This window comes from Etheostoma cragini, chromosome 13, assembly GCF_013103735.1.
Source record: "Etheostoma cragini isolate CJK2018 chromosome 13, CSU_Ecrag_1.0, whole genome shotgun sequence".
NCBI lineage: Eukaryota > Metazoa > Chordata > Actinopteri > Perciformes > Percidae > Etheostoma > Etheostoma cragini.
Genome location: NC_048419.1, coordinates 13252363 through 13278869, shown reverse-complemented (window position 1 = coordinate 13278869; position 26507 = coordinate 13252363). Strand labels below are relative to the sequence as shown.

At 39.1% G+C, this 26507-nt stretch overlaps 2 protein-coding genes across 3 annotated transcripts; one reads left to right on the top strand and one right to left on the bottom strand.

Annotated features, from left to right (window-relative positions):
* Positions 1–2826: 2826 nt before the first annotated feature.
* On the bottom strand, positions 2827–7937 carry tmem135 (transmembrane protein 135). The gene is made up of 15 exons (XM_034889556.1): positions 7691–7937; positions 7060–7187; positions 6500–6592; positions 6281–6314; positions 6111–6176; positions 5518–5564; positions 5352–5393; positions 5091–5261; positions 4936–5005; positions 4675–4842; positions 4308–4371; positions 4082–4158; positions 3478–3576; positions 3315–3382; positions 2827–3153 (listed from the first exon to the last, which is right to left on the bottom strand). Exons 1-15 carry the CDS (start codon positions 7826–7828, stop codon positions 3018–3020), a joined length of 1401 nt encoding a protein of 466 aa, XP_034745447.1. The 5' UTR covers positions 7829–7937; the 3' UTR covers positions 2827–3017.
* A 4225-nt stretch (positions 7938–12162) lies between these two features.
* On the top strand, positions 12163–26234 carry LOC117955311 (ferroxidase HEPHL1). Of its 2 annotated transcripts, XM_034889726.1 has the most exons (20): positions 12163–12518; positions 14831–15075; positions 16180–16392; positions 16803–17021; positions 17301–17555; positions 18159–18327; positions 19556–19695; positions 19833–19964; positions 20549–20754; positions 21159–21285; positions 21445–21657; positions 22247–22466; positions 22584–22723; positions 22806–22931; positions 23037–23143; positions 23258–23492; positions 24193–24332; positions 24619–24772; positions 24883–24897; positions 25835–26234. In XM_034889726.1, the coding sequence occupies exons 1-20, from the start codon at positions 12322–12324 to the stop codon at positions 25918–25920; spliced, it is 3339 nt and encodes a 1112-aa protein (XP_034745617.1). In that variant the 5' UTR covers positions 12163–12321; the 3' UTR covers positions 25921–26234. The 2 variants fall into 2 exon arrangements, with proteins under 2 accessions (XP_034745617.1, XP_034745618.1); XM_034889727.1 differs by lacking the exon at positions 24883–24897.
* Positions 26235–26507: the final 273 nt, after the last annotated feature.

The window sequence follows — 26507 nt, the reverse complement described above, 5'->3', positions numbered from 1 at the left end:
TCGCAAAATCAGTGGGTCTTCTTTCTTCTTTCGGGTGGCAGTAGCTCAGTCCTTAGGAACCGGAGGGTTGCCAAGTCCCCATACGGACCAAGTACCGAGTGTGGACTGGTAGCTGGAGAGGTGCTAGTTCACCTACTGGGCACTGCCGAGGTGCCCTTGAGCAAGGTACCAAACTCCTTCATGCTTGGGGTGCCTTTAATGGGCAGCCCCTTCACTCTGACATCTATCCATTTGTGCATGTTTAAGGTCCTGTGTGTGTTTGTGTGTGTGTGTGTGTGTGTGTGTGTGTGTGTGTGTGTGTGTGTGTGTGTGTGTGTGTGTGTGTGTGTGTGTGTGTGTGTGTGCGTGCGTGCGTGCGTGCATTCTGGACCTTCTGAAAGTGAAGCAGTGTGAAGAAATACTGTATCCATCTGCATAAACTGCATATAGGGTAGGCCTATATTTTAATTTCAGATGATGCCTGACAACTTTTACATGTTATACCAAGCAAAGAGAGAAAAGTGTGCTCTTTGGTTATTATTGAATACTTTTACAAGTATACAAGATGAAACTCAGCTCAGTGAACAAGTCACACACATGGATGGAAAAATACTTTAATATACACCCTTTTTGCATAAATAAAACAGTAAGTTGCATTATAATTAAGTACGATACATTTTGTTAGTATATCACTATTTTTAAACACCTCTACTTTAGTGTAAACATGAATTTTGCACTGTACCCTGTATCTTTACAATCATGGCTTATGTTATGGAGGTCATGTTTGTCTAAAGCTGGGTTGGATTGAAAAACTGAATGCAAAACTAACACGGATCTTAAATAATAACCAGAAATATGAGATGTGTACAAAAAGATTTCACATCTGGAATGAAATTATGAGGAATGTGCAATGTGTAATTTGTGTTCAACAGAAGTCATATATCCTCATCACTGTGCAACGGAAATCAAAATCAAAAGCAGATTGGGCGGTGTGCTCTTTATTGACATAAACATATTCTTTGTTGCCTTGAGGCAAATGCTTAGAAATTCCTCGGCAAACAATGTTTCAATAGGGTTCACCTTGGAACTGAATGTGATTATTAATTAAAACACCTCCGGGGAATAAATTAAAAAACATGGATCAGGTTCACTGTGGCAATGACTTCTTGAGCAATATATTTTGTGGTTGGGAAATTTGAATAATTTGCAAATGGTTATTAAAAGCAGTCTTGTAATTATATGGATCTGCAAATTTAGTTTCCCTTGCATGGCAATTCATCGTTGAACATCACAGACTTTGCTCATGTAAATACATTTGTAAACTAATCAGTTTCTAAACTTAGAAGCCCATTCTCTGATCAAATCCTTTGACATTTAAACAGTTTCTGCATTAAATAAAGGGGGACACACGTATTCTGCTGAAACCAGAGGTGGAAGAGACGCCAGGTGTCTGATTGCCACCATATGCCAGACTTAAAGTTTAAGGACTAGTCAAGCATCACTGTGACAGCAGGGTGGTGGAAGTAATGAATCCTGACTTGTAGCTGTACATCAATGTAATCAAAATACTTAGTCATACTAATTCCTAAACCAAAATAATTAAGTCTAAATGAGTTTGCAGTTCAAAGCACCACGAGCACAATATGGAAAAACTGCAATCTCTGACAAAATTTCTTCAAGTTGTAGCTTAAAATATGACTATATGTTTTTATACATTAGCCTTTAATACACTTAAAATGTACAATCTTCTTCTAAAATACAGCATGGGACAAATGTTATTAGGTTAGTGCTCTGTATGTATTGTAAATGCATTCTCTGATTAAATGTCTCAACATGATTATACCCAATAACCTGATTTCTTGTGTAAGTAAACATAGTCTGTATGATTTACTATATAATCATACTATATACTATATATATAATAAACTAACATTTTCTTAGCCATGTACTCCTGATTTATCTCTTCAAGTTAACATTACTGGTATTTATACCACTTTTACAGTAAATTATCTTGTAAACTAAAATACAATACACTTTTTTCATGTTTCATCATCTTCTCCACAAAAGTAATTTCTAAATTCCCCATGGTCCCTGCTGCTTCCTTTAACACATTATCTATATGGGGGCTCACTCTATTGTAATCATTATTGTCAAGTGTAGTTTTAAAAACAAAAAAAACTATGTGATTTGGAATTGCATACAAAAATCAACTAAAAAAAAAAAATGTAATTGTTTTAAAATGGTGACTTTCCACCTCTGTTTCACATATTAGACCACAATCTAAATGCATCTCCCATTGTCATTATTTAATAAGGCTACATAATTAAATATATAATCAGTTTTACACAATTAAAAAGAACACATTCAGAAATGATCAGAGAGTAATGATCAAAAATTCTTAAATCAGATTCAAAATCAGAGATCACTGTGCCTGTTTCAAAAAGTTAGTGAGTTTCACCCTCTGTCGTGAAAGCAACCAAATAACCAAATGAGTTCATTCAGTACAAACCTACAGGCAACTTGCAAAATTAAGAAACTGTCAAATTAAAAGGATAAAATGAAAGTTGTTGCAGCCAAACTGAAATCATTTTTATTTTCCAATTAACTAATTTGTGGGTGTATTTGGGATTTGAGTGATCTACTTTGACTACTCCCACCCATACATTACAGAACTGGTTAACGCCACACAGCCAAATCAAAATGGTCACTATGACAAAATATATATAAATCATTTAAATTGATTTCTTCTTATTGGTCTTATAGTGTGCTGTTAAAGGTTTCTTTAAAATTTCTATTAATACATGTAAAATGTGTTTCATTTATTTTACAAGTTACCTGTTTCACCAAACTGGACACTCATGATGCCCTGCTTTGGACAGATCTCTGGATTTATCCCATCTCATAACACAACATCAACACTTCTGAGCTGTTATACCATCTATAACAAATGATCCTTAAGGTTTTTCAGAAATAACAGCCAAGCTGTCCATTTCTTGTTGAGGTAACCCTAAAAGCCCCTCCCACAGCCGGGTCCCAAGTCAACCGAGTTGGATGTCGGCTCCTGGTGGTAGCACCGTGATGTAACGAGGGTCCAGTTTGGGCACAAAGCCTTTAAAGTCCCTGGAGGCTTGAGTCCCAAAAACATCGAGCAACTGTCGGTTCATCAGAGCAAACCTAGGAGTGGAGACAGAAAGGTAATCTCATTAGCATAATATAAAACACAATTCTCACTAACAGATTATCTCCGCATGAACAGTCTGACTACTAAAAATCTAAAAAGACAAAATTGGATTGAAGTGGTAAAACACAGCTGACAGTTTCCACACCATACACACCTGCCCTTAGTTAAACGCAGCAGAAACTTCCAGTATGTAGGCCTGAGGTTCTGCACTTCCATCACAGCCTGTGTAGCAGGAAGAAGTCATACATTATATCCTTACTCAGCAAAGACAAATGTGTGTAAAGCATGTTTATGTTTACGTTGTTTTTGTCACTTACAGCTTGGAAACAGATAGCAGTGGAGATGGCATATATGACCGTGTCTGCATGAGGAAAGTAAGGGAACCGTCCGGCCTCGATGCCTTTGAAGTATATGGTCTAAAGACAGAGATTATTACATGTGTTGTTAATGATAAATTGCCCAGGACAAAAGGTTTCAGATAATGAGACATGTTACTAGTATGCAAGTCTATATTCTGCTGAAGCTGTCCTGGCAATCTGAGTACTTAAGAACTACTGTCATGGCATGTCCATAACATTTCTACAAGGCTTCAGTGGGACTAAAAGCAGCCACATTGCCAGATGAGTAACGTTCATTACCGACCTGCTGCATATATTTACAGTGGTCAGGTTACTAAAGTGTGTGTAAATGCCTTAATAACTTTATTTCTTGTATGCATGTAAACATAATGTTATACACTTGGATATTGGTCTGGATTATGATGAACATGCGGTATTTTGTCAAAAGACCCTATTTTTATATAATATTCAGTAAATACTGTTTTTCTATCCATGAGATGAAAGATGAATGTTAGTGGGTATATTTTCTGGACAATGTAATTTGCTGTGATTAGTATCACTTGTTTTGGAAAATTACTTTTACCTCCACCAGCTTAGAGAAGAGATACATGGATATTGTAGTGCTTTTGTAGAAGAACATCGAAATACCAGCCAGGAAGCCTTAAAAGACAGGCAGAAAGAGAAAAAAAGATTAAAATAATTTAAACGGATTAAATCAGCCGAGACATGGCATGATGATATCTGACACAATCAGGAGGAGGATTGCTCTGCAAGGACTTTATTTGACTGTTTACACAATCCTGTCTCACCAGCAGTCAGTGTATGGAGTTCATCATCAATGTTGCGCAGCCAGCGCAGCAAGCAGCTTGTTCCCTTATTGAAAAAGAAAACATTTTACAACATTAAAAAAATATATTACTTTATTATATCTACTTCAACACAAGAGATACTGACATAAGCCCAAATGGGAAATGTTAGCAAACATAATACCAAATTTATGAGGACAACTCAGAGCCAGAAATCAGAGATTACAACTTCAAATGTGCCTTTAAGGAGTTGGGGGACACAAATGTTTGTAGATGTTTTTGCCAACCTAAAAGCAAGAATGGAAGCAAGGAAGAAAAAAGAACAGATATGTCATAGAAAAAAGAAAACCTGTGAAGTATGAAAATGTACCTTGTAGATACTGACAAAAGATCCAAGAAAGGCCCCGAGTTGGAAGTTCTCTTTGTTGTAGAAGAGGGAGGGGAGCCGTGAGGGTTTCGTAAACATGTGCCTGAAAGCTGAAGGCACTTTAAGACAACACTGAATCAGGTAGCCAACGCTGAACATCCTGACAAAACCCTGGACAACAAAAGAACATTTTAAAAAACACTATTATTTAACAATATAGTATTTGAGTATTGTACCTCCATTATCATAACAAAAGTGTCTTACTTTTACACAGTAGGAAATGCAGTTGTCTTGGTAATGTTTACAACATCTGTGCCTTGGACCCTTTTTGCATCTGGATTAAAAAAAAAAAAAAAATGTATATATTAATACTAGGCACTCTGTACTTTGTGTCAGTGTGAAGGTGTGTATTCTCTCACATTGACTCTAGCAGTTCCCTTGTGTGGGCTACCAGAGTTTTCCTACTGGAGCTGGGCCCTTCTGCCTGTGAATCCCCTGTCTCTATGGCAGCTGTCCTCTCAAGGGGTCTCGTGCAGATCTGGTCTGCCACGACAGAGTGAGTTGGAATCTCTTCTTTTCCGATGATAAACCTGTCACAAAAAATGCACACCGCCTCGGTTAGCTTTACCAAAACACTATTGGTCAATCTGAATCAATCAGTGGGAACAGGGACAACTTACTTTAATGCAGAGAATGCAAAGCCTTTGAGACCATCTTTACTCCTGAAACACAAAACACAACTAAAATCAACTCAAACTCTAAACATTCACTCTGGTTTTTATTATTTGAAGGCTTTTCATAATAACTAATTGACCAATGTTTCACATTTCACTTTAAGAATTTGACCTGAAGAAGGACATGTAGAGCGATGCGGTTATGCAGAACAAGAGCACCTAATGGAAAACAGAGACAGTGGGCATCAGGACAAAGGGGGCAAAAATTATATTTATAGTAATATCCACCTGTATATTATATTCAGTCCATATCCAGCTGTAAATTTTGTTCACAATATTATATTCATAGGAGAAATCTTTCCGTAAAATTCTGTTAATAATAGTATTCATCTCTATATTTATTCAGTACATTTCCATGTCCTGCACTTATAGAAACATTGTATATACCGCACTTGCTTCTATTGCACTTCTGGTGAGACCTAAACTGCATTGTTACCTTGTACTTGTACCTGTGTAATGACAATAAAGTTGAATCTAATCTAATCTAAAGGTATCAGGCCATTGGATTTATTTCACCACCATGATACAATCTGGCCTCAAGGATATACTGTACGTCAAATCATTGGGGGGACACAAACTACAATCAAAGTTATTCATACACACCTGTCAACTCATGCTGACAGGTTTTTATGAGTTACTGTATACCCCCCCCCAAAAAAAAAGTTCCTTCACTTTGAGCTCCCTCAAACTGCCATGTAATCTTACCTCGCCATGTTTGATTGGTTTGACGATGCCTCGAGTCACTGCCATACGGAACAAAGTCTCAGTGGCCTGACAAGATTACAATGTCACATATATACGTTGTGTGGCAAGAGCAGATATTTATCTCTTTATGTATAACAAATCATGTTTAAAATGAACAGAGTAGCTCTTACAAGATTTGCCATGTATATTGTCAGCAGCCCTCTCCTGGAAAGGAAAGGGAGAGACATAAAGATAGTCAGTTAACACAGAATCGATATTCACAAGGCCACACCTGATACTTGAGATGTACACAACAACTGCCATTTTGTGCAGCGTTGTACTTAGCAAATGTGTTTTAATCAAAATATTAAGGGAGAGTAAGAGAACCAAGAATCGGAAAGGATTCTCACCTGCTCTTGCGCTCCAGGAGGATGGCAATGTAGGAGGCAGGCAGTGCTGAGCCAAACCCGGCAGACCAGGAGTTGAACCCTCCCAACAGTTTCCTAAAGTCAGAAACAGTCAGCTTTATTTACATGTTATTTCTTTTTTTGATGTGGAAAGTGGACTCAATCACACTGTCAGCATAGATTTACATTAAATCTTTTTTAATCAAAGGGAAAATATTATCTAAATGTTAAGATGTTTCAGTTACTAAATGTAAATTTCACTTATGTTTGTTTGCTACTAAAATTCCTGACTTTCCCCTCTGGTAATCAATAAAAGTTTATCTTGTTTATATGTCTCATATTTACAAGAAAACTCCACAGGGAACATTTGTGCAACTCTGAACATATTGGGGGAAACTAAAACAACAGAGCCTGAGATAATAATGATAATACCATTTCACCTTTGGTTTTCAACGACAAACATTTACACAGATCCTCAGGTGCATCACTTTAGATTCTGAAACCCTTTGCATCTTAACAACAACATAGTTGGGTGATTGACAGTGTTTCTTGGACCAACTGACCTGAGAATGCAGAAGAAAACAATGTAGAGACTTCCATTGGTAGCGAGGAAAGAAGTAGACCACAGGATCTCTGGGAGAAGCTTTTTTAAATAGTAATCCTTCTTCCTTCTCCTTAGAACTGCTGCTATCTGCAATATAGTTGCGTTGCAGTCACTGTTGCAGGTGTTTACATTTCATCATCGCACAAGAGTTGAGACAAACATGTTGTGCAATGGTGTCATTCCCGTTTGTGTCGGATAACGGACTGTACACACCGTTATCAGATCCAATGCTTAAAGTGCACCAAAACTTGACCAGACACTTTACCCAGGAATCATCTGACGGCATGTACTTATCGGATGTTTTTCAAAACTGTACAGTTGACTGCTGTTACTTAGCCAGATACTCATGAGTGTAACGTTACGCTGCATATCAACGTCACGTATGCAATGTATCGCTTCGTTCACCTAGTTTGTGCATGGTTTGTGCACGTGCAAGAACTTGAACTTAGTCCCCGAATGTCTGATGGCGACATGTCAGTTCATCTTCACGACGTTTTGTCAGAACCAGTTGGCCTTACGTGGTTAGCTAGCTTACTTTAGCTTCAGAGACTCCCAAGTCCAAATATTGCAGGTCAAACAGCAAAACTTACCAGGTAAAGAGGTGCGTATACTTTGAAGGAGACCTCCAGAGCACCCTTGGCTATGTCCACAGCCGACTGCACACACGACGGGTTCCAAGTATGACCAATCTCGTAGCAGCTATGCGGTATCTTACTCAGAGCGGCCATGTCTGTACCTTGGTCTGTACTCTGTACACTCTGCAACGCGTTGTCGTGCGGGTTCACTGTGAACGGAGCGCGGCCACGCAAAAGAGCCGTGCACGTGCACGGTGCTTTTCGGACTGGACCGTGCATCATGAATCAATGCTTTTTTTAAAGATCAGTGAATTGTTGTCCGTGTCACTTTGTGATTTAGTGTGAATCAACATTGATTTAAATATTTCATCAATTTCACATGTCCCCAAAATTAGAAACATTAACAAAAACGGACAACTGGCACAGCTATAATTTAAGTTAATTTGACATTATAAATGTAAAGATTTTTTTGGACACTAACGTTACATTTCACTCATCCTTATATTTAAATAAATTAATGGTATTTAATTCATAAACGTGTACTTGGAAATTGCATTGCATTCAAAACGCTTTTGCTCTTTCAATATCAGTTCTCTAATTTGAAGAGAAATGGAGAGGCACATTAATGATTAACACCAGAAATAGCTAAATCAGTATAGAGATGGGCTGTGTGACGATGTGTGAAGAGGTTTTGGTTTTTGCTGCAATGCCAACATCCCAGGTTCAATTCCCCCACCTGCTCACAGTGGACAGCACTTTATCTGAAAAACCTACGTAAATCTGCTTAAATCTTCAACTAAATGCTTTAATCTCTAATCAGATTAGGTTCGTTCTGACACAAGATGTTAACCATCGCTGTTATAAAAATTGTGCCCTGCTGGTGCTCAAGTGGAGGCATGACAATGCATAGCATGATTTGCCAGTGTTTGGTGGTAGCTGAGATACTACACACTAAATCTGGAACATTTTGTGAGACTGTAGGCTAACATGAAGTACAGCACAGATATTTAGAGCCACAGCTTGAGAATGGTATGGGAATCTAGAATTTAGATTCAGTTGAGCTGTAAATCATTAGACTATACTGTAATTACATGTGAAATAGTATAGAAAACAACCAGCAGCCATCACAATTCCATCCCACATTAAAGTGCTGGGCTCGAGCCCACTGAGCATAATGCACAGATGATCTTGTTGAATAGTGTGTTCTTTCTGGGGGTTTGGATTTCAGGGGGCGACAAGACAAAAATCATCTCCTACGTCCACTTGAGCATGGTGACCTACAAGCACATAGGAGAATATTAACAATGCAAGACTACAGGACACTTTTTGTCCGACTTGCTGCTTTAAGGACCTAATTTTCCTGTAGAATCACTACCCAAAGCTTATGTTTTCTGTGCTTGGGGTGCAGATTGTACTCAGAGATTTGTGGCGATTATCAGACATAGGAAGCTCAATGATCATACTCATCTATGCAAATGAGGGGAGGAAGACCAACATGACCAGGCCATGGTTGCTGCCTGTGAATTATCAATGTTTCTTGCATTTACTTTGTAGAGGAAGGTCCATTTGTTCACTTCTCTACAGTTGTACTGCTCAGAGATGGTCAGAAGGTGTCAGCCTCACCCCTTTGACGTTAAGTATAACACATAGCTAAGATGTAGGAGCTGGGTTGACGGGGATGTGCATTATCAGGACAAACTGGCTCAAATTTGGCTCATGTAGGTTTGTAGTCAAACAAGATTACCACTTGTTAAGTAATTTGTTGCTTTATTCATGGTTAATAGTGTTAATAAAAATGAGGAGGAGGACATGGCTCTAAACTCTGCACTTTTTGGGTCGTTTTTGGTCACAGATCAAAAGGTAGGTTCTATCATGTAAATGAGAAATTCTAACAAAAATGCAGCTAATCAACATTGTGTTGTCTTAGCCTAGTTGAAGACAGCACTTCGTGGTGTGACACAAAAAGCTTCTTTCTATATGATAAATGCTAGAATTGACATGATCAATTTCTATAGAGTCAGAGGAACGGGGGAGGTGAAAGACAATAGTCCTATCTTGACCTCTTCACAGAGAAAATATTTTACTAACCTAGCTGCATCAAACATAAACAGATACATTAGTTTCAAAACATTGTTTTTAACTTTTTATACCTCAATAATAGCCTACATCTTTTTATACTGCTTTATAGATCAGTTGTAAGTAGGCCGTATAAGAACAAAATTGTCCTCTGGCAGCTGTTTTATCCTCCAGCAGGACACTCTGCCAAAAACTGTGGGAAATTTTGTGATGTGGTTTCAGTGTAAGGAAAACACAATGGGTTGGCCTACAACGCTGGACAAATTACCTTATCCAATCACTGAAAAATCCTAGACCTAGGCTACTGAAATTGTTTCCAGGTGTGTATTATGTATGTTGATTTCCTATTTGACTTAAAGCCAAATTGTCCTTGTATTTTCTGTTTTAGATGCTCTTACAAAGCAGATGGGGACTGCCACCGTCACACACTTTCCTTTTGCACAAGGCTGTGCAAAAGAGTCTTCGCTAAGACCGGTCATGATGGACTGGACAACAAAACCCCATGTCAGAGGACCATGAACTGTAGAAAGTCTAAAAAGAGGATAAATAATTAAACAAGAGACTAAAAAACCAATTAGTTTTGACTTTAAATAGTGTGGTGTGGTCAGTGTTTAGGCATAGACAGTTAAAGAAATCGAACAACCGATCCCATTGCTCTGGACGGAGACCAGTGAAGGATATTAGAAGCACTTTTCCAGTGATAGCTGAGCGTTACTGTACAGCCTCCAACTGAGCTTGACGACGTTGCTGTGACGTGATCAACCTCTCTGAAAGTTGTAAGTCTTCTGGTGTAGCTGTGACAAGAGAAATTTCAATCATTTTGAATCTTGCAGCGATGGAAAGGGTAGATATATGTTAGGAGATAACTTAGGCACAGGCTAATTATTGCTAACTAAAATGCTAGTTATCTAAATGTGCTGTATTTACTGTATATAGCGCTTTTCCAGTCTTAACGACTGCTCAAAGCGCTTTTACATCTACAGGAAACATTCACCATTCACACACTGTGGCCGGGGCTGCCGTACAAGATGCCACCTGCTCATCAGATAAACATTCACACACATTCACACTCCGATGCGCAGCACCGGGGGAAACTCGGGGTTCAGTGTCTTGCCCAAGGACACTTTGACAATGAGTGCAGGGGCGGGGATCGAACCACCAACCTTTCAATTGGCAGGCAACCGCTCTACCACTGAGCCACAGCCTACCCATCCATCTTCGTCCGCTTATCCAGTATTGGGTCAAGGGTGGAGAAGCTCCAGCAGGGGACCCCAAACTTCCCTTTCCAAGCCACATTACCCAGCTCTGACTGGGGGATGCAGAGGCGTTCCCAGGTCAGGTTGGAGATATAATCTCTCGACCTAGTCCTGGGTCTTCCCCGAGGCCTCCTCCCAGCTGGACGTGCCTGGAACACCCTCCTAGGGAGGCACCCAGGAGGCATCCTCACCAGATACCCAAACCACCTCAACTGGTTCCTTTTGATGCAAACGAGCTCCTAAGTTTCTTCTTAAATAGTTTCACTATAACAAAGTTCAACCCTGCTCCTGTGTTTTGGATTTTTGGCTGTTTTGTTTTCTTCTTGCAGTGGTTTTGTTTCCAACTTACTGTTTTACAGTTATGTTTAAATTAATATTGTTTTTTACGTTTGCTATAAATTATTTTTAGTAGGTCAAACAAACCTCGTCTTTCCACTTTTATTTGGGCTTTCTTGTGTGGTGGGAGTCCCCGGGATTGGTACCAACTGAAATTAAATGTTATACTCTTTGGATGAAAGTCCCAAGGTGGCGTTGGCTAAACCGTCTATTGGGCCTGGTTACACAAGGTAATGGAGCCTTCCATACATTGCCTTGTTCTTTAGAAATAAACAATGGACAAATAAAGTTGTTAAACTCTTCAGATGTAAAGTAAGGGAATGCTTAGAGGAGGGGATGGCTTATTAGCATCAAAATGGTGGTAAAAAGGAGAGGCTTGGTTTTAGGTTAGGCCATAGGCATATATATGGAAGAGGATTAGGGCCACTGGTGACAAATTTATTCAAATTCTGACTTTATTCTCAGAATTTTGACTTTAAACTCAGAAAATACATTTTTCACTCGTGGGCCTAATCCTCTTCCGTAATTTTGTATGGTTTAATAACGACTGATATTCCATTATTATTTTTCAATTTTCCTGACAATTGAAATAGGCCTACCATTGAAATTACGTTGGTCTATGGACAGGATTTCAACAGTGTTTCAATATTAAAACAGGGTGCAAACGGATGTAATCTCAAATCTTCATTCATTCATTTATTGACTTAATGTGAACAACGGAATGTTGATTTCTCAAGGACTGGTGCAGTCTGGTAATCAACGCGAGAACACTGAGGGGTTGTAATCCCTGTCCTCTGATACCACAGGAGGCGCCATGGTCCCTCTTCGGCTGAATAGACCAACTGTGTTCCTTTGCAGAGTTTCACAAGTGCTGTCTGCAACCCCAACGCGCACTGTTAATACACGCTCGCATGGAAGAGTCAACGGAGGTCTCCACTTGTTCCTTTTTAACCACAACCCTCTAACTCTCAGCCCTACATGGGACGGAGCAATCAGCTCACTATGGCAAAGGCAACGGGGCTGTTTGCGAGTTGTTTGTTGGTTCTTCTCACCTCCGCTGTGGAAGGGAAGCGCAGCAGGGAGAGAGTTTACTATGTTGGGATCAATGAGGACTTTTGGGATTACGCACCAAGTGGAAAAAACCTGCTTAACGGGCAAGACGTCGAAAATGATGAGTGAGTTGTGATAGGACAGTCAAGTTACTTACAAATTATGCTACTGTAAATTGTAAAGGGAATCCATGACTTTTTTTTTTAATTCATCGCGTTAACATTCAGACAGGCATTGGGTGTTGAGATTACTTGTCTAAATCTATTGGTGATTATAATAAATACTCTGGTAATATATAGGAACAATATTTTTAGGTCAAACGTTATAGGCTACAGTAGATTTGATCTGGTCAGGGTGTGGAAGTGTCTAGACCTCTGAACGGAGTGTTATGTGATTTACCGGCAGTCTGGCAGATGTAGCTAAAGGGAAGCAGTAGGGTACTTGGGTGTAACATCACTCTTTTCAAAAAATAGGCTACAGATCACATTATACATTCCATATAGTACATAAATGAGATAATCGTTTGCATCACACCACCAATATTATGTTGAACACTGTGCTTTAAGAATAAACAGAAACACTTAAGTTCTTCAGCACACGGAACCAAGTAGGCCTACTGCAGCACATCACGGACCGTTGTCCCCCATGTATGTATTCTGCAGTTAAATTGCAGATAGATGTTCATTCCTTAAGTAATTGGCAGGTACCTGATCTTTTCATGTAAAACAGCTTCAAAACGTTGATGCATTGTCACACCCTTGCACAATGCTGGAATATCCCGACTTACTCAGCAGCGGTCAACTTACCCAACAGTCATCATGGCAAAATACACACAAGTGCAGCAAAATCATTGTTTGTACTCAAACCAAGCTATTTTAGCATACATTGAACAATAATTCTTATCCTCTCCAGATGCCATTGTCATTTTTTTCTTTCTATTATATTTATTTTATAGTTAAATAACTTCTACTAATAAAACTGCTTCCTAGTGCTCTCAAACACTGACCAATAAAAGAAAAAGTAATATATCAGTACTTGTAAAAAAACAAGGTGGTGTGTTTAACTATAACCATAATGAAGTTTGAATGGCATTTTAATATAACATAGAGACGATTGCTTCAAATCTCATCAATACTGAAATAAGCATGCATTCAATAGTTGAAAATAGGCTTGTGTTGCACCCACATTAGCACTAAGTAGCTCTGACCAGGTGTTCAATGGAACCCCCATCATCACACTGGCAGCAAGGTTGTCAGTATGAGCATTTGTCAATCAAGTAAACATAGTACTTTTCATCCTCCCTGTTGCATGGCCTGGATATACAGAAGCAAAACTGTGTTTGCCACATCTCCAGTGACACGTTATTAACCCAGAGAAACATGTAATCATAATGATGACAAATTGTTAAAACGCCGCAACCAGATGCAATTTGTTCTGTGGCATGAGGCTTTTTGCCATATTTGCACTTTGCTTCTTTTTATTCTGGTTATACATCTACTTGTTCCATTCTTTTCATACAGTTGTATAGTTGGCTACAGTCATACAGTCTTTATCTTGGCAATAATAAGGCTGCCACATTGTTGTCATGGTGGTGTCATGGTGTTTGAATATAATAGTAAGAATAATAAGAATGTAATAAGAATAATTCTATTTATATAGCACCTTTAAAAACAGAGTTTACAAAGTGCTTTAACAGACAATATATTGGATTTTCTTCCACTAATAGGCTAGATGAGTGATATTCAACAGGGGGATCGGGACCCCTAGAGGGTCTTGAGAGTCAAGGCAGGGGTGGCTCCAAATTATGGTTCCTTTTTTCCGAAATGAAAAAGTCTTACCTTGAATCCGACATATTAGTAGCAAAATTTAAATCCCCAATGCTTGCTACCCTATAGGTAAGGTAGTCACTAAGGTAGCCATCCACAGAGACAATATATCCTAAGGATTCACTGTGCCACATATGTTTAACATTAAAACATGATTTATAAAACCATGCCAACAATTATTAGGCTATTTTTGATAGCCTAGTATTCAATGCAAAAAGGTATGGGTGTAGGCTGCCCTAAACGTTATTGTATATGCAACTTCATTTTATATGATACATGGAGTAGGGGGTCCCTGCTCTGTCTCTCTTTCAGTTAAGACCACTAGACCACAAGTATCTTTATTCTACTGCTCCGATTTGTTAAACCATTTATATTGTTTTACAATTATTCATGCTTTTTATTTATTGAAGATATCTATGTAACATAATTAGGAAATATAGTTGCAAGTCACTGTGCTACTGTGTACTGGGTGATGTAACAATAACCTGACTGTGACCTTAAGAAATGACAAACCGATCAGGTTTTCTTGGCTGTCTCTTTCTCTTCTGCCTTCTATACACACGCACTCTTCCTTCTGTTTCACCACGTATCTCTCTCCACTCCTATCTCAGGCATGCATCTGTGTTCCTGGAAAGAAGACCCCACCGTATTGGCCGTGTTTATAAGAAGGCAATGTTCCAAGAGTACACGGATGCTACGTACACCCACCCGGCCCCCCGACCCGTCTGGTTGGGCTTCCTGGGGCCCATACTGCGAGCTGAGGTTGATGAAACTATTGTAGTCCACCTGAAGAACTTTGCGACCAGAAACTACTCTATGCATCCTCATGGAGTTTTCTATGAGAAGAATACAGAAGGTATAGTGCTACATAATACATATATGTGTATGTGCAGACACACAGACTATATATTTATTATTTGCCTATTTTCCTCATTGGACAGTTTGGGCATCACTTCAGAACACCTGGGCAATTTGAGTGCACAGGCTCACTGATGGAACATTAATATTGTCTGCATATTCAGTTCAAAAAGATATTATCTGTGGCTTTGTGTAATACTCCTCTGAAAGTATAGCATCTTGGCATGTTTTTCCCCTCTGCTTCAGTGCCTGACTGTCTCAGACAACAAGATACTAGTTCACTGGCGAATGTGATATGGGCTAAATGAGTCCAGTTTGGCCTGTGTGAAAGGAAAAGTAGAATTGAAATAATTGAGTCGCTATTATGGAAAATATGTCTTCTGACTTTTAAAGCTCTTTGTTATGCAACATGCCCCCATCCCCCACAATTGGGGAGATGCATCCTGCCTCTGGAATTTCAAGTGGCTTAATGCACAGGAAGCGAAACTAAATTTAGTTTTCCTTCTTATAACAGATTATGGCTGATGTCCTGTTTAAGTTATTTAAAACATTAACATCAATCTGTCAATTAGTAAGAACATTTCTGTTAAGTAACAATCTAGCCTTTTTTCATAAACAGCAGATTATGAACAGTAAGTGAGGGATGTGTGGGGAGGAAGACGAAGAAGAGGGAGTGGTGTCAACACATCAAGACATAAAACTGATAAAGTCAGCTAATTCTTTTTTAACCCATGACATGTGACGAGTACAGAGTGGTACAGAGGTCAGTGTACCCGTGATAACTATTACTAAGACTGAGGTAGTTTGTGTATTTATAGATCACTTACACACTTTCAGGCTAAAATAATAACAGTGGTAAGACCCATGGAGAAAATAGATATAACCTTGAGATGGGACACATCAATTGAAGAATGTGCTTATTATTCATCCTACTGATGAATCATTGATTTCCTGCATTTTATTTCTACATCATTCTAATGCACTCGTGAGTTCAAGACCATAGCATTGTTTTTACTGACACAATGGGATAGGCTCAACAGCTCTCTGAACTTAAAAAGAAACAGAATGATCTCAACATAAACATCTTGTATTTGTCTAATAGGGGCGCTGTATCCAGATGGGACATCAAACAAGCTGAAGGGAGATGACTCTGTTCCTCCGGGAGGCAACTACACCTATCGCTGGGAGGTCAGACCTGAATTCGCCCCCACAGATGACGATGCCAACTGCCTGACCTGGATCTATCACTCTCATTGGGAAGCCCCCAGGGATATCGCCTCAGGACTTATCGGGGCTCTGCTCACCTGCAAAAAAGGTATGAAGATATGTAACTACAAGCTATTTAATCTTACTGATTTTGCATTAGATGATATTTCTCACAATGTGTCTTTATGTGGCATGTTGGATTACATCTCGATATGCATTATTTGGATGCCAAAGCAAATTGTATGTCCCTTAATTATAGTTACATTCACCAAGGGCTTCTTCACACCCATGATTAAAAAGACTTAAAAACACTCCCTAGCATAAGCCCATAATGACTACAATGAAAAACTCCCATGAAAGGAAGCTTTATAGTTAGAACAAATATGGTGGAAAACCACAAGGAGAATAACTTCACACTCCGTACTACCATGCATGCACAGTATACACATATATACATTTTTATTTTTTCACCTCCATCCTAAATGTTTTTCTATGTCACATCTTTCTCCGTGAGTGCAGGAATTTTAAAGGACACAAACAACCCAGTCCAGGATCAGACAAAGCCAGAATCTGGTCTAGAGTCAGTTCGAAATGATGTGGACCAGGATGTCTTCCTGATGTTCAACGTGGTGGATGAAAACAAGAGTTGGTACTTGGAGGATAACATTCAGAACTGCACGGATCCAGCTGGAGTTGACAAGGAAGACCCAGACTTTAACGAGTCAAACCTTATGCATGGTGAGAGAGATTGTCTCGTGCTAAAATGACCATACAAATTAATTTGGTAGCATTTTAGTTTTTTTTTTAGTTTTTTTGTTTTTACCTCTAAGAATGCTGATCTCTGTTTTCTCCCCTGCATCCAGTTGCTCCTACATTCTTTAATTTACTTTGTTATATGAGTTACTCGTCACTACAAATGACTTATTTTAAATATATAAAAGAAGATTCAGAAACTAAGTTTTTTCTTTTCTTTGTCTTTCCCACTAACCCCCGTCTGTGTTTATATCTGTGTGACAGCTATTAATGGCTACATGTATGGTAACCTGCCGGGAATCAAGTTATGCCAGCACCGTGCAGTATCCTGGCACTTGTTTGGCATTGGTAACGAGGTGGACATTCATACTGCTTTTTTCCATGGGAATACACTTCTGGACCGTGGCCACCGCACCGACGTCCTCAGCCTCTTCCCAGCCACGTTCGCCACAGCTAAGATGGTCCCGAAAGCATCGGGAAAGTGGTTGCTGTCCTGCCAGGTTAATGACCACTTACAGGGTAGGCCTGATCTTTACACCTCTGTGTGACCTCTGACCTCTCTGCTCTGGTTGTGCAGAGTTGCTGACGGGGGAATGCATTTTGGTGAGGTACACCTCTGTTATTTTATTACAAGTCTTCCCACAGCAGAGCACACCAGGACTTTTATGTTACGGCTGTCCAAAGTCCTTTAAGCGTAGAACTGAATGAGCCATATTTGCTCAAAATATTTAATGAATATTGCTTACAGTTGTGAAATACCATTCCTCTGTATCTTATCAGGCTTTCTATGATAGCTTCTTTTTTTTATCTCTCTGGCTTTCAAAGAAATAGTTATTTACTGTACAAATCACACCATTGGTTCTTTTACAAGTCATGTGTCTCTCAGGGTCTGGTGTCGCAAAAGAAAAAGATAAGGAAGTTGAAAGTGTTAACTTAACCCAGAAATATAGTTTTTTTTTAAAGGCTTAGATTAAATCTAACCTTTTTGACTTGTCAGGTTGATTTTCAGCCATTTAGATTTCCAGATGCTCTGAAGGTCCAGTTTCACCACATGCTTTTATATTGTTCATGTGAATTGTGGGCCACATAATGTTTGTGTGTGTCTCTTTTTATCTTTTTCAGCTGGAATGCAGGCCTTTTATGAAGTGAAGTCATGCGGCAATGATGCCAGCTCTACAGTGATGTCTGGTGTTGTGAGGAATTACTACCTGCTAGCAAAGAAAGTCCTGTGGGGCTATGGTCCCTCAGGAAGGGATCTGATTACTAATGTATCTCTCACTGAGCCCGACAGGTTGGCATACACCTTATCAAATTAGGAGTGACATACGGTTGCATCCAACCAATGGTAACAGCAATGGTAGCCCAATGTAATTTAAAACTCTTGTGATGTTTGTCCCAAAAACACAAGTAACCTGGACCCACCTGGCTTAATGCCAGCTTCCTCCCAACTATTTAGTTTATCAAGGGTCATGTCCATTTAGGTTGTATTATTGCTCCGAGTTGTCGAAATTTGTACTGCTTTTGTCCAAATATAGTTAAAGAGGACATCATTTGTACTTCATATACAATAACTGTTATCAAACCTGTACAGTTATATGGACTATCCTGTTGTCATGTTTCAAATGTGCTTAGGATCCTTAGATTAGCATTTTTTTAACAAACATGTCTTAATTTTTGTTAGGGCAATGGCTAATTACACTATATTTAATTTAATTCAGTTCAATTGTATTTATAGTATCAAATCATAAAATCAGTTATCTCAAGACACTTTACAGATAACCACTCTCTAATATACAAAGACCCATAATCCAGTAATTCCCCCAAGAGCAAGCATTAGTGTGACAGTGGCGAGGTTAAACTCCCTTTTAGGAAGAAACCTTGGACTGTCCGACGGTGCCGTTTGGAGTGTGATGAACAGGCAATAACAGTTACAATAAAGATAATGGAACAATTTATATAAATAAATAGTAGTAGTGGTAGTGTATTACACAGCACTACATAACACACCTAGAACAAGTCTCTATAATAAAATCATAGGATATCATTCAAATTCACCCAAACAAGGAATACTGGCAAAAATATGTTAGATGGACATTCTTTGGCATTTAAAAAGTACAGCCGCAGTAGTTTTGGAGAAGGAAGTATGGCAGCTAACTGACTGTAGGTGATCACTATGTTATCAAGCGGTAAACCATTCTTGAGGTTTTTCAAAACCTCTGAACAAAGTTGCCTGTCTGTGTGTGTGGCCCTGGAGAGGGCTGATTATTTGTGAGCTGGTCTGGCCTGTGGTAAGGAAGTTTTGTGGTGTCTAGACTAAGCAGTGTGGATAGAGATGGAGGGATATAGTTGCTATTAGTGTGTCTTTGTTATTGTTCCCCGACCTGACACATTGAACCCTACTGACTAGACAGCTTTTTGCTCTGTTACCTTTTATTGTTAGTAAAACATTCATTGCAACCCCTTCCTCACTTGCAGTATCTCGCTTTTCCTATTCTTTCTCCCACCTCTTCCCCTTATAGTGCATCAGAGGTTTATTTTGGCAAAGATGGTGGAAGGATCGGAGGTGACTACGTGAAAGTGATATACGAAGAGTACACAGACAATACCTTCACCACCCCAAAGCCACTTACACCTGATACTCAACACTTAGGAATATTAGGTCAGGACTACCTTTTTGCCAAGTTCCAGATTTGGCAAAAATCTCCCTTTTTTTGCTGTTACACTGGTGTCTTGTCTTATACCTATGTTCTCTCAACACCTCTTGTCTGGTTACAATGTTCTCCTGTATTTGTCCAGGTCCAGTCCTGAGAGCAGAGGAGGGAGACACTCTCAAAGTGACATTCATGAATAAAGCCGATAGAAACTACAGCGTCCAGCCTCATGGCCTGAGCTATGATAAACACTTCCAAGGAAGCAGCTATGAAGATGGTGAGGAAGTGGACAGTTGCTTTGCCACAGATACTGAGGCACAGCTAAGAAACACTTCAGTAGTTATGACATCTTTAAAATTGATTGACTTGACTGGTAATAAGGGGAGATGTTTAGCTTAGGCATAGGTATTTTTCGTCCTGTGGGGGGAATTGGTTTTCACAGTCCGTTACATACACATGGCAATATGCATTTAAAACTATATCAGATAACATAAAAACAAGTTTTGAACACAGAAACAAGCAGATTTACAATAATTACAACATATTTAAACAAGGTCAGGGATATGGTTTGTTTAGCAGTATTATGGCATAAGAAACTAATCTTCTGCTAAAGCGAGTCCTTCAGCATTGGAAAGTGTGGATAATATTTTCTGTATGGGTTCACGCTGTAAGTTGTAGCATGAAGGGATGAAAATATCTGCACATCTAAAAAAAAAATCTTAATCACTCAGCAGCTTAAGAAATCTAAGTAATCCATGGACTGTGTTGCAATAGAATGTGTTTGATGTGTCATAGGCATAGAGTTCTACTGCAAAAGCCTATTATTTCAAACAAAAAGGTTTTGTGTGTGCAATACTGTAGGTGTTGACAAGCCAGGCTCTCACGTTGGTCCAGGAGAGAAGTTCACCTATACCTGGCAGGTTCAAGAAGGTCCATCTTCATCTGATACTGCCTGTATCCCCTACTTATACTTCTCTGCTACTGATCCCACTAAGGACACTAACTCTGGGTTAGTGGGACCTCTGCTTGTGTGCAAGAAGGGAACGCTGGGAGAGAACGGAACCCAGGTGCTGCTTTATTATCCATTCACACACACTTTCTCTCACAGATAAATGCAGGAAATTCTCAACATTATGACGCTTTCAACTGTAAATGTTTTCCCTTGCTTAATTACTTTATTACATCACTGATACATTTTCTTTTGGTCGGTTAATTGGATGTTTGTCTCAGCATTATTGGGACTTGATAAGATTATATTATCATTGTTGGGAAAATGGGCCCTTGCAGAAAAGATAAGATGAGAACAAAACACACTGTCCTGAATACAATATGGCAAGTTAATTGTAACAACAAAATAGTTACACCTTTGATAGGCAGGCTTTGGCATTTGCATTTAAAACAGTGTAATACATTTTTAGTTTTTATCCTGTTAACTGAAACTGAAAGGTACTGTGTGTGTATTGTTTTACAGACGGGTATGGATAAGGAGTTCTTCCTTCTGTTTTCTGTCGTTGATGAAAACATGAGCTGGTATTTGGAGGAGAATATTGAGAAGTTCAGCAGCAACGACCCAAATCAAGAGAGCAATTTGATGCACGGTATCAATCATCATTGTGTTACTGAGTGTATTTAAATATGATTTCATAGATACTGATAGGAGCCCACATACCATTAGTATCATATTTTGAGGGTCATTTGTGGTTTTTCTTTAGTATTTTCTTCTTCTCTCTCTGTTTAAATCCCCCCTTTCATTTCAGCTGTAAACGGACGCATGTATGGGAACCTTCAGGGGGTAGAGATGTGTGCTGGGGACAAAGTTATGTGGTACGCCTTTGGACTAGGTACAGAAGTGGACATCCATGGTATTTATTTCGAGGGGAACACCTTCAAGAAGCAGAGCACAACACGTGACACTTTTAGCCTGTTCCCTCACACCACTGCTACTGTTGCCATGGAGCCAAACACTCCTGGTTAGTCATATCACACACACACACACACACACACACACAAACAAACACACACACTGTGCTGCCACTCAAAAACCACGTCCCTTTCCTTCCACACATTGTCAGCATTCATACATCCATAAACATCCATAACTTCATTACAAACAGGAAATGTCAAAATGATCTACAGTATTGTGGGATTCAAGTCATTCCAATGCAGATCTCTTATCTGTCTTTTATTGTCTGTAAAGCGTCCTTGAGTGTTAGAAAGGCGCTGTTAAATAAAATGTATTATTATTATTATTATTAGATCAGAAACCGTCAGATGTAGCCTGTATACCACATCCTGTTATGTTAAACTGTATTTGCATTATTTCTCTTGAACATGACAGACTATAAAGTATCATGTCAGTGATTTTGTTAAACTGACATTTTTGAAAATTATAAACCTACTTGCATCTAATTTCAAAACTTGTGTAGAAGGAACCCTTTGGACATATCTCATCTCTCAGGATACTTAGTTTCAGCTGCAAATGTCTACACCTAGGGTAAAGCGACAAACATATTAAGTAATTTGTCCAAATCCGTAACCTCTTTTCATTTCCCTTGTCAGGTGTGTATGAGATAAGCTGCAGAGTAACAGACCACTACTCAGCAGGCATGAGACAGCAGTACAGAGTGAATCTGTGCCCCCAACACAAATTGAAGCTCACTAACACAGAACGGCCAACAAAGAGTGTGCAATACTTTATTAGTGCTGAAGAAATAGAGTGGGACTTTTCACCTGAGAGAGACTGGGAGCTGGAGAAGCACCATGCCACATTAGAGGACAGGTGTGTGAGCAAGATAATTGTAGGATGATGTATTTCAGTGTTGGAGCCAGAGCCTGTGATTAGTGGCATAACTTATTACTGTTTGTTAATGAAAGCAAATTGGCACATGTCTTCCAGTCCAGGCAATATATTTGTGGCGAAAGGAAAAAACAGAATTGGCTCGCGCTATAAGAAAGTGGTGTATAGAGAATACACTGATGACACCTTCAGAGTTCAGAAGAAACGACAGCCCAACCAACAACACATGGAAATTCTAGGTAAGCTTAGCTGCTCTTCGTGCCTTTTATTTTTTACCAAGAAGAGACCGAAAAAGACACAGGTTTTTCTTTTCTCCTCTAGGTCCATTAATCAAAGCAGAGGTAGGAGAACAGATCGTCATCACATTCAAGAACAAAGCCAGCAGGCCATACTCAATTAGCGCACATGGAGTGAAGGCCAGCGGGGCACACATTCCTGTCAAACCTGGTGAGAATCAAAATCTTAAAATATATGCTGTTGCATTCTAACATAATATTTTTTGTCAAAGCAGGGAGATTGATATGCATTTGTTTTCTGTTTTCTTGCCTCCAGGCCACATTATGGAGATGACGTGGGATGTTCTTAAAAGCTCTGGTCCAGGCGTCTCAGATCCTAACTGCATCTCTTACGCCTATTATTCCAATGTTGACTTCATTAAGGTGCAAATTCCCTTTATACATATCAGTCACATGGATGCACATAAATCACAGTGTTTAGGATGAGTTAATGTGTAGATGCTTGTGACATGCTTGTGTTTATGGATTTATGTTCAGGATCTGTACAGTGGTCTTCTGGGCCCTCTGGTGATATGCAGACCTGGGACCCTACAGCACGGCCAGGGGCCCGACAGACAGAGGAGCGACGTGGAAAAGGAGTTTGCTCTGCTCTTTATGGTGCATGATGAAAACCAGTCCTGGTACTTGGATGACAACATCCAAACATACCTTGGCGTTGACCCTCATTCTTTCATTCCAGATGAAGGCTTTGAGGAGAGTAACTTAATGCACGGTAAGAGATAAGAAGAGAGGGGAGCGTGAGACACAGAGTAAAACTACCTTATTCATTAAAAAATATAAGTCTTTTATAGAACAATAGTTACGTATTGTAACTCCAGATTCTGTCGTATCTGTGTAGCACCCTAAGATTTGGGCCACCTGCTCTACCAACATTGGCTGAAGAAAAATGCTGATGTTGGGAGCAGATCTATGGTTCCGCACCTGTAATATACAGTATCTGTGGACCTTTTGGAGGCCATGCTGTGTGCAAGGGCGAAAATAAATCTTCACTGCTGCGCGAGCGCAAATGGATAAACCCAATAGCAACAGCTCTTAGAGGGCAAAAGCGTATGCAAAATAAAACCAATAATACTTTTATTCTTTAACTTCATTGTCCACGAGGGGAAATGTTGAACACACACAGACTCAAACGCATAAGTCAAATATAACAAAATACAAGAAATATGAAATGATAAAAAAACAATGCTAACTATTCTTTGCACAAAAATTAACATAATAAATAAAATGTAAACTAAATTACCCATAAATCCAAAATTACAATCGACCTGTGATACGTGGTTCAAAGACCTTGTGCGTTTTTTTAATGTTGTCATTAGACAAACACCCCACTGGTGTCTGCGTGCCTCTGTCTGATTCTATGTATGATGGCTTTAGTGTGTGATAATTTCTATGTGTGAATGTGTCTATTGAAGGGATCAATGGTAAACTATATGGTAATCTCCATGGACTGGTGATGATGCAAGGCCAGAAAGTTGACTGGTATCTACTGGGCATGGGCAACGAATTGGACATGCACACTGTTCATTTCCACGCTGAAACTTTTACCTATAAGGTAAGTCTTACCATCAAAACCAAGGCTTATTATTTTCATTCATAATTAAAACCATACCAGGCAGAGCATTTATGTACAAATGATACAGACCTTACAAATTCCTCATTCTTACACATTCACACAATGTTCTGTTGAACTGGCCTGTTTAAATTAAATCAATCTGATATTGATTTCCTTTACTTGAAAACCTCAACGACGCCTCCACAGAAAGTTTCTATGCTCAGTTTATTTACTCTGTGCTTGTTTTCCCCTCTGTTTTAATGTGTGCGCTCTGTTTGTGTATCAGACGGACCTCGTGCACCGTGCAGACGTCTTTGATCTTTTCCCCGGGACTTTCCAGACTGTGGAGATGGTAACTGGGAACCCAGGGACTTGGTTGCTCCACTGTCATGTGAATGATCACATTCATGCTGGCATGGAGACCACTTTCACCATCCAAGGTGTGTATGCGTGTTGTGTTTGTGCGTGTTTGTAAATGATATGTGTGCCCGCTCACACATGTATGTGCATTTACATAATTTCAGTATGTTTTTATATTTTTCAATTTCAGAAAACTCCTCCGATGGTAAGACCTGTTTATTTAACTTGTTTGATTGATCAATGATTATAGGCTTGGTGTTCACTGCGATTAATTAATAGTAACACTGTGTAGGTTGTAATATATTATTAGTATGGAACTCAAGCATGTTTCAAGAGTGTGCAAATATATTTTCAGGTCTTATGGAAATAAAAAGAAATTAATGGATGCCGGGAACTGTAGCCAAATACAGTACATCTAAGTTTCTGTTACATAGCAGAATGGTTTGTACTTTTGTTGTTGTTGTTGTTGTTGTTGTACAGGTGTGATGACATGAGTAGAAAATCAGTTAAAACATACATTAACAATGGACTGTTCCACTAAGACTATTGATAGTTTAATTTGGTCTGGTCACAGCTATAGCATACCATACATTTATCTTGTCTAGTTCAACACAGGTCAACAGGGTACAGCAAGTATTGGACTTTCTTTGTCTCTGCTGTGATGTAATGGGTGTGGAATGTTTGGTTAAATGGTAATTGTTTGCGTGGTTAGTATTGCGTATAGGGTGAATAATAAATGAATAAATTATAATAATAATAATGTATACTTTATTAATCCCGCAATGCCATGCAATGATCACAATGATCAGGCATTCCTCTAAATCTGTTATTACAGTATAAGATGTAGTGCAGCAGATACATTATTGACAATATAAACTTTGATAAGCATGACATGGGAAATATATAGTTTTAGTGCTTTAAAGTTAGCATAGGTGATGATCCAATATTTTGGGGTAATCCTGTGACACTGAAAGCATAAAAAAAGATTAGCTTTTGATTCTGGTTGTGGATTTAACAGATAATGTAGCAAAATTGAAGTAGAACAAAATGCCATGGTTGTAAAATGTTTTATAATTTGCTTACAATGTCCCTCCCTTCCTGTATGTTCTTCTTCTTTTTCTCTCACTTTGTTGTCTCTCCAGCTGCTGCACCAGGAACTGAAGGCTCCATGAAGACGCTGCTGCTGTCGCTGGCACTTGGTCTGACGGCTGTAGGTGGACTGCACTAATGAAGGGAGTGGGCTGTGTGTAAAACTAACAGTGGTTATGAATACACTTGAAAAAAAATCCAGGGACAGAACCACTGTTTAGTATATTTTTGATGTGTTGTAGTAAAAACCAAGAAATGACCAGCCACAATATATCAAGAGCTGTACAATCACAGATGAAATTGAGTTTATTTTTTTATGTTTTAGGACTAAAAGAAGCATTTTATGTGGAGTATTTCTTTTTCAGGCATGTGTTTAAAGTTTTTCAAAGCATTGCTGTACCAAACATTTGATTCCAGTTATGAATGTGCAATAAAGACATTTATTCAACTGTGCTGTTGTAGCATCAACTATTGTTTCAGTCATTTTTCTCTCATGTGCAAGCATCACTTACAACCACAGGGTGGCGTTTACATCTCAGACAACTATAGCCTGTCTTGAAATTCTATGCATCCTATGTGATGTAAAATATCTGAATATAAAGAAATGTTTTGGATCTGGTGCGGGAAGTAAACACTGCTCTAGGGGTGAGCTGTTTTTGATGTGTGTGTTTTGCAATACGTCCGTCATTAAGAGGGTAGACACATTCACTTGAGCCATCGCTACAG

What these genes read in the sequence shown, in the direction of transcription:
- LOC117955311 (XM_034889726.1), top strand. Translation starts at nt 12,322, where the DNA reads ATGGGACGGAGCAATCAGCTCACTATGGCAAAGGCAACGGGGCTGTTT. An exon ending in TCTCTCACTGAGCCCGACAG is followed by an intron (nt 18,328 to 19,555) that starts GTTGGCATACAC and finishes TTCCCCTTATAG; the next exon opens with TGCATCAGAGGTTTATTTTG. An exon ending in CCAATGTTGACTTCATTAAG is followed by an intron (nt 23,144 to 23,257) that starts GTGCAAATTCCC and finishes ATTTATGTTCAG; the next exon opens with GATCTGTACAGTGGTCTTCT.
- tmem135 (XM_034889556.1), bottom strand. Translation starts at nt 7,828, where the DNA reads ATGGCCGCTCTGAGTAAGATACCGCATAGCTGCTACGAGATTGGTCAT. An exon ending in CAATATACATGGCAAATCTT is followed by an intron (nt 6,177 to 6,280) that starts GTAAGAGCTACT and finishes TAATCTTGTCAG; the next exon opens with GCCACTGAGACTTTGTTCCG. An exon ending in CTCTACATGTCCTTCTTCAG is followed by an intron (nt 5,394 to 5,517) that starts GTCAAATTCTTA and finishes TTTGTGTTTCAG; the next exon opens with GAGTAAAGATGGTCTCAAAG.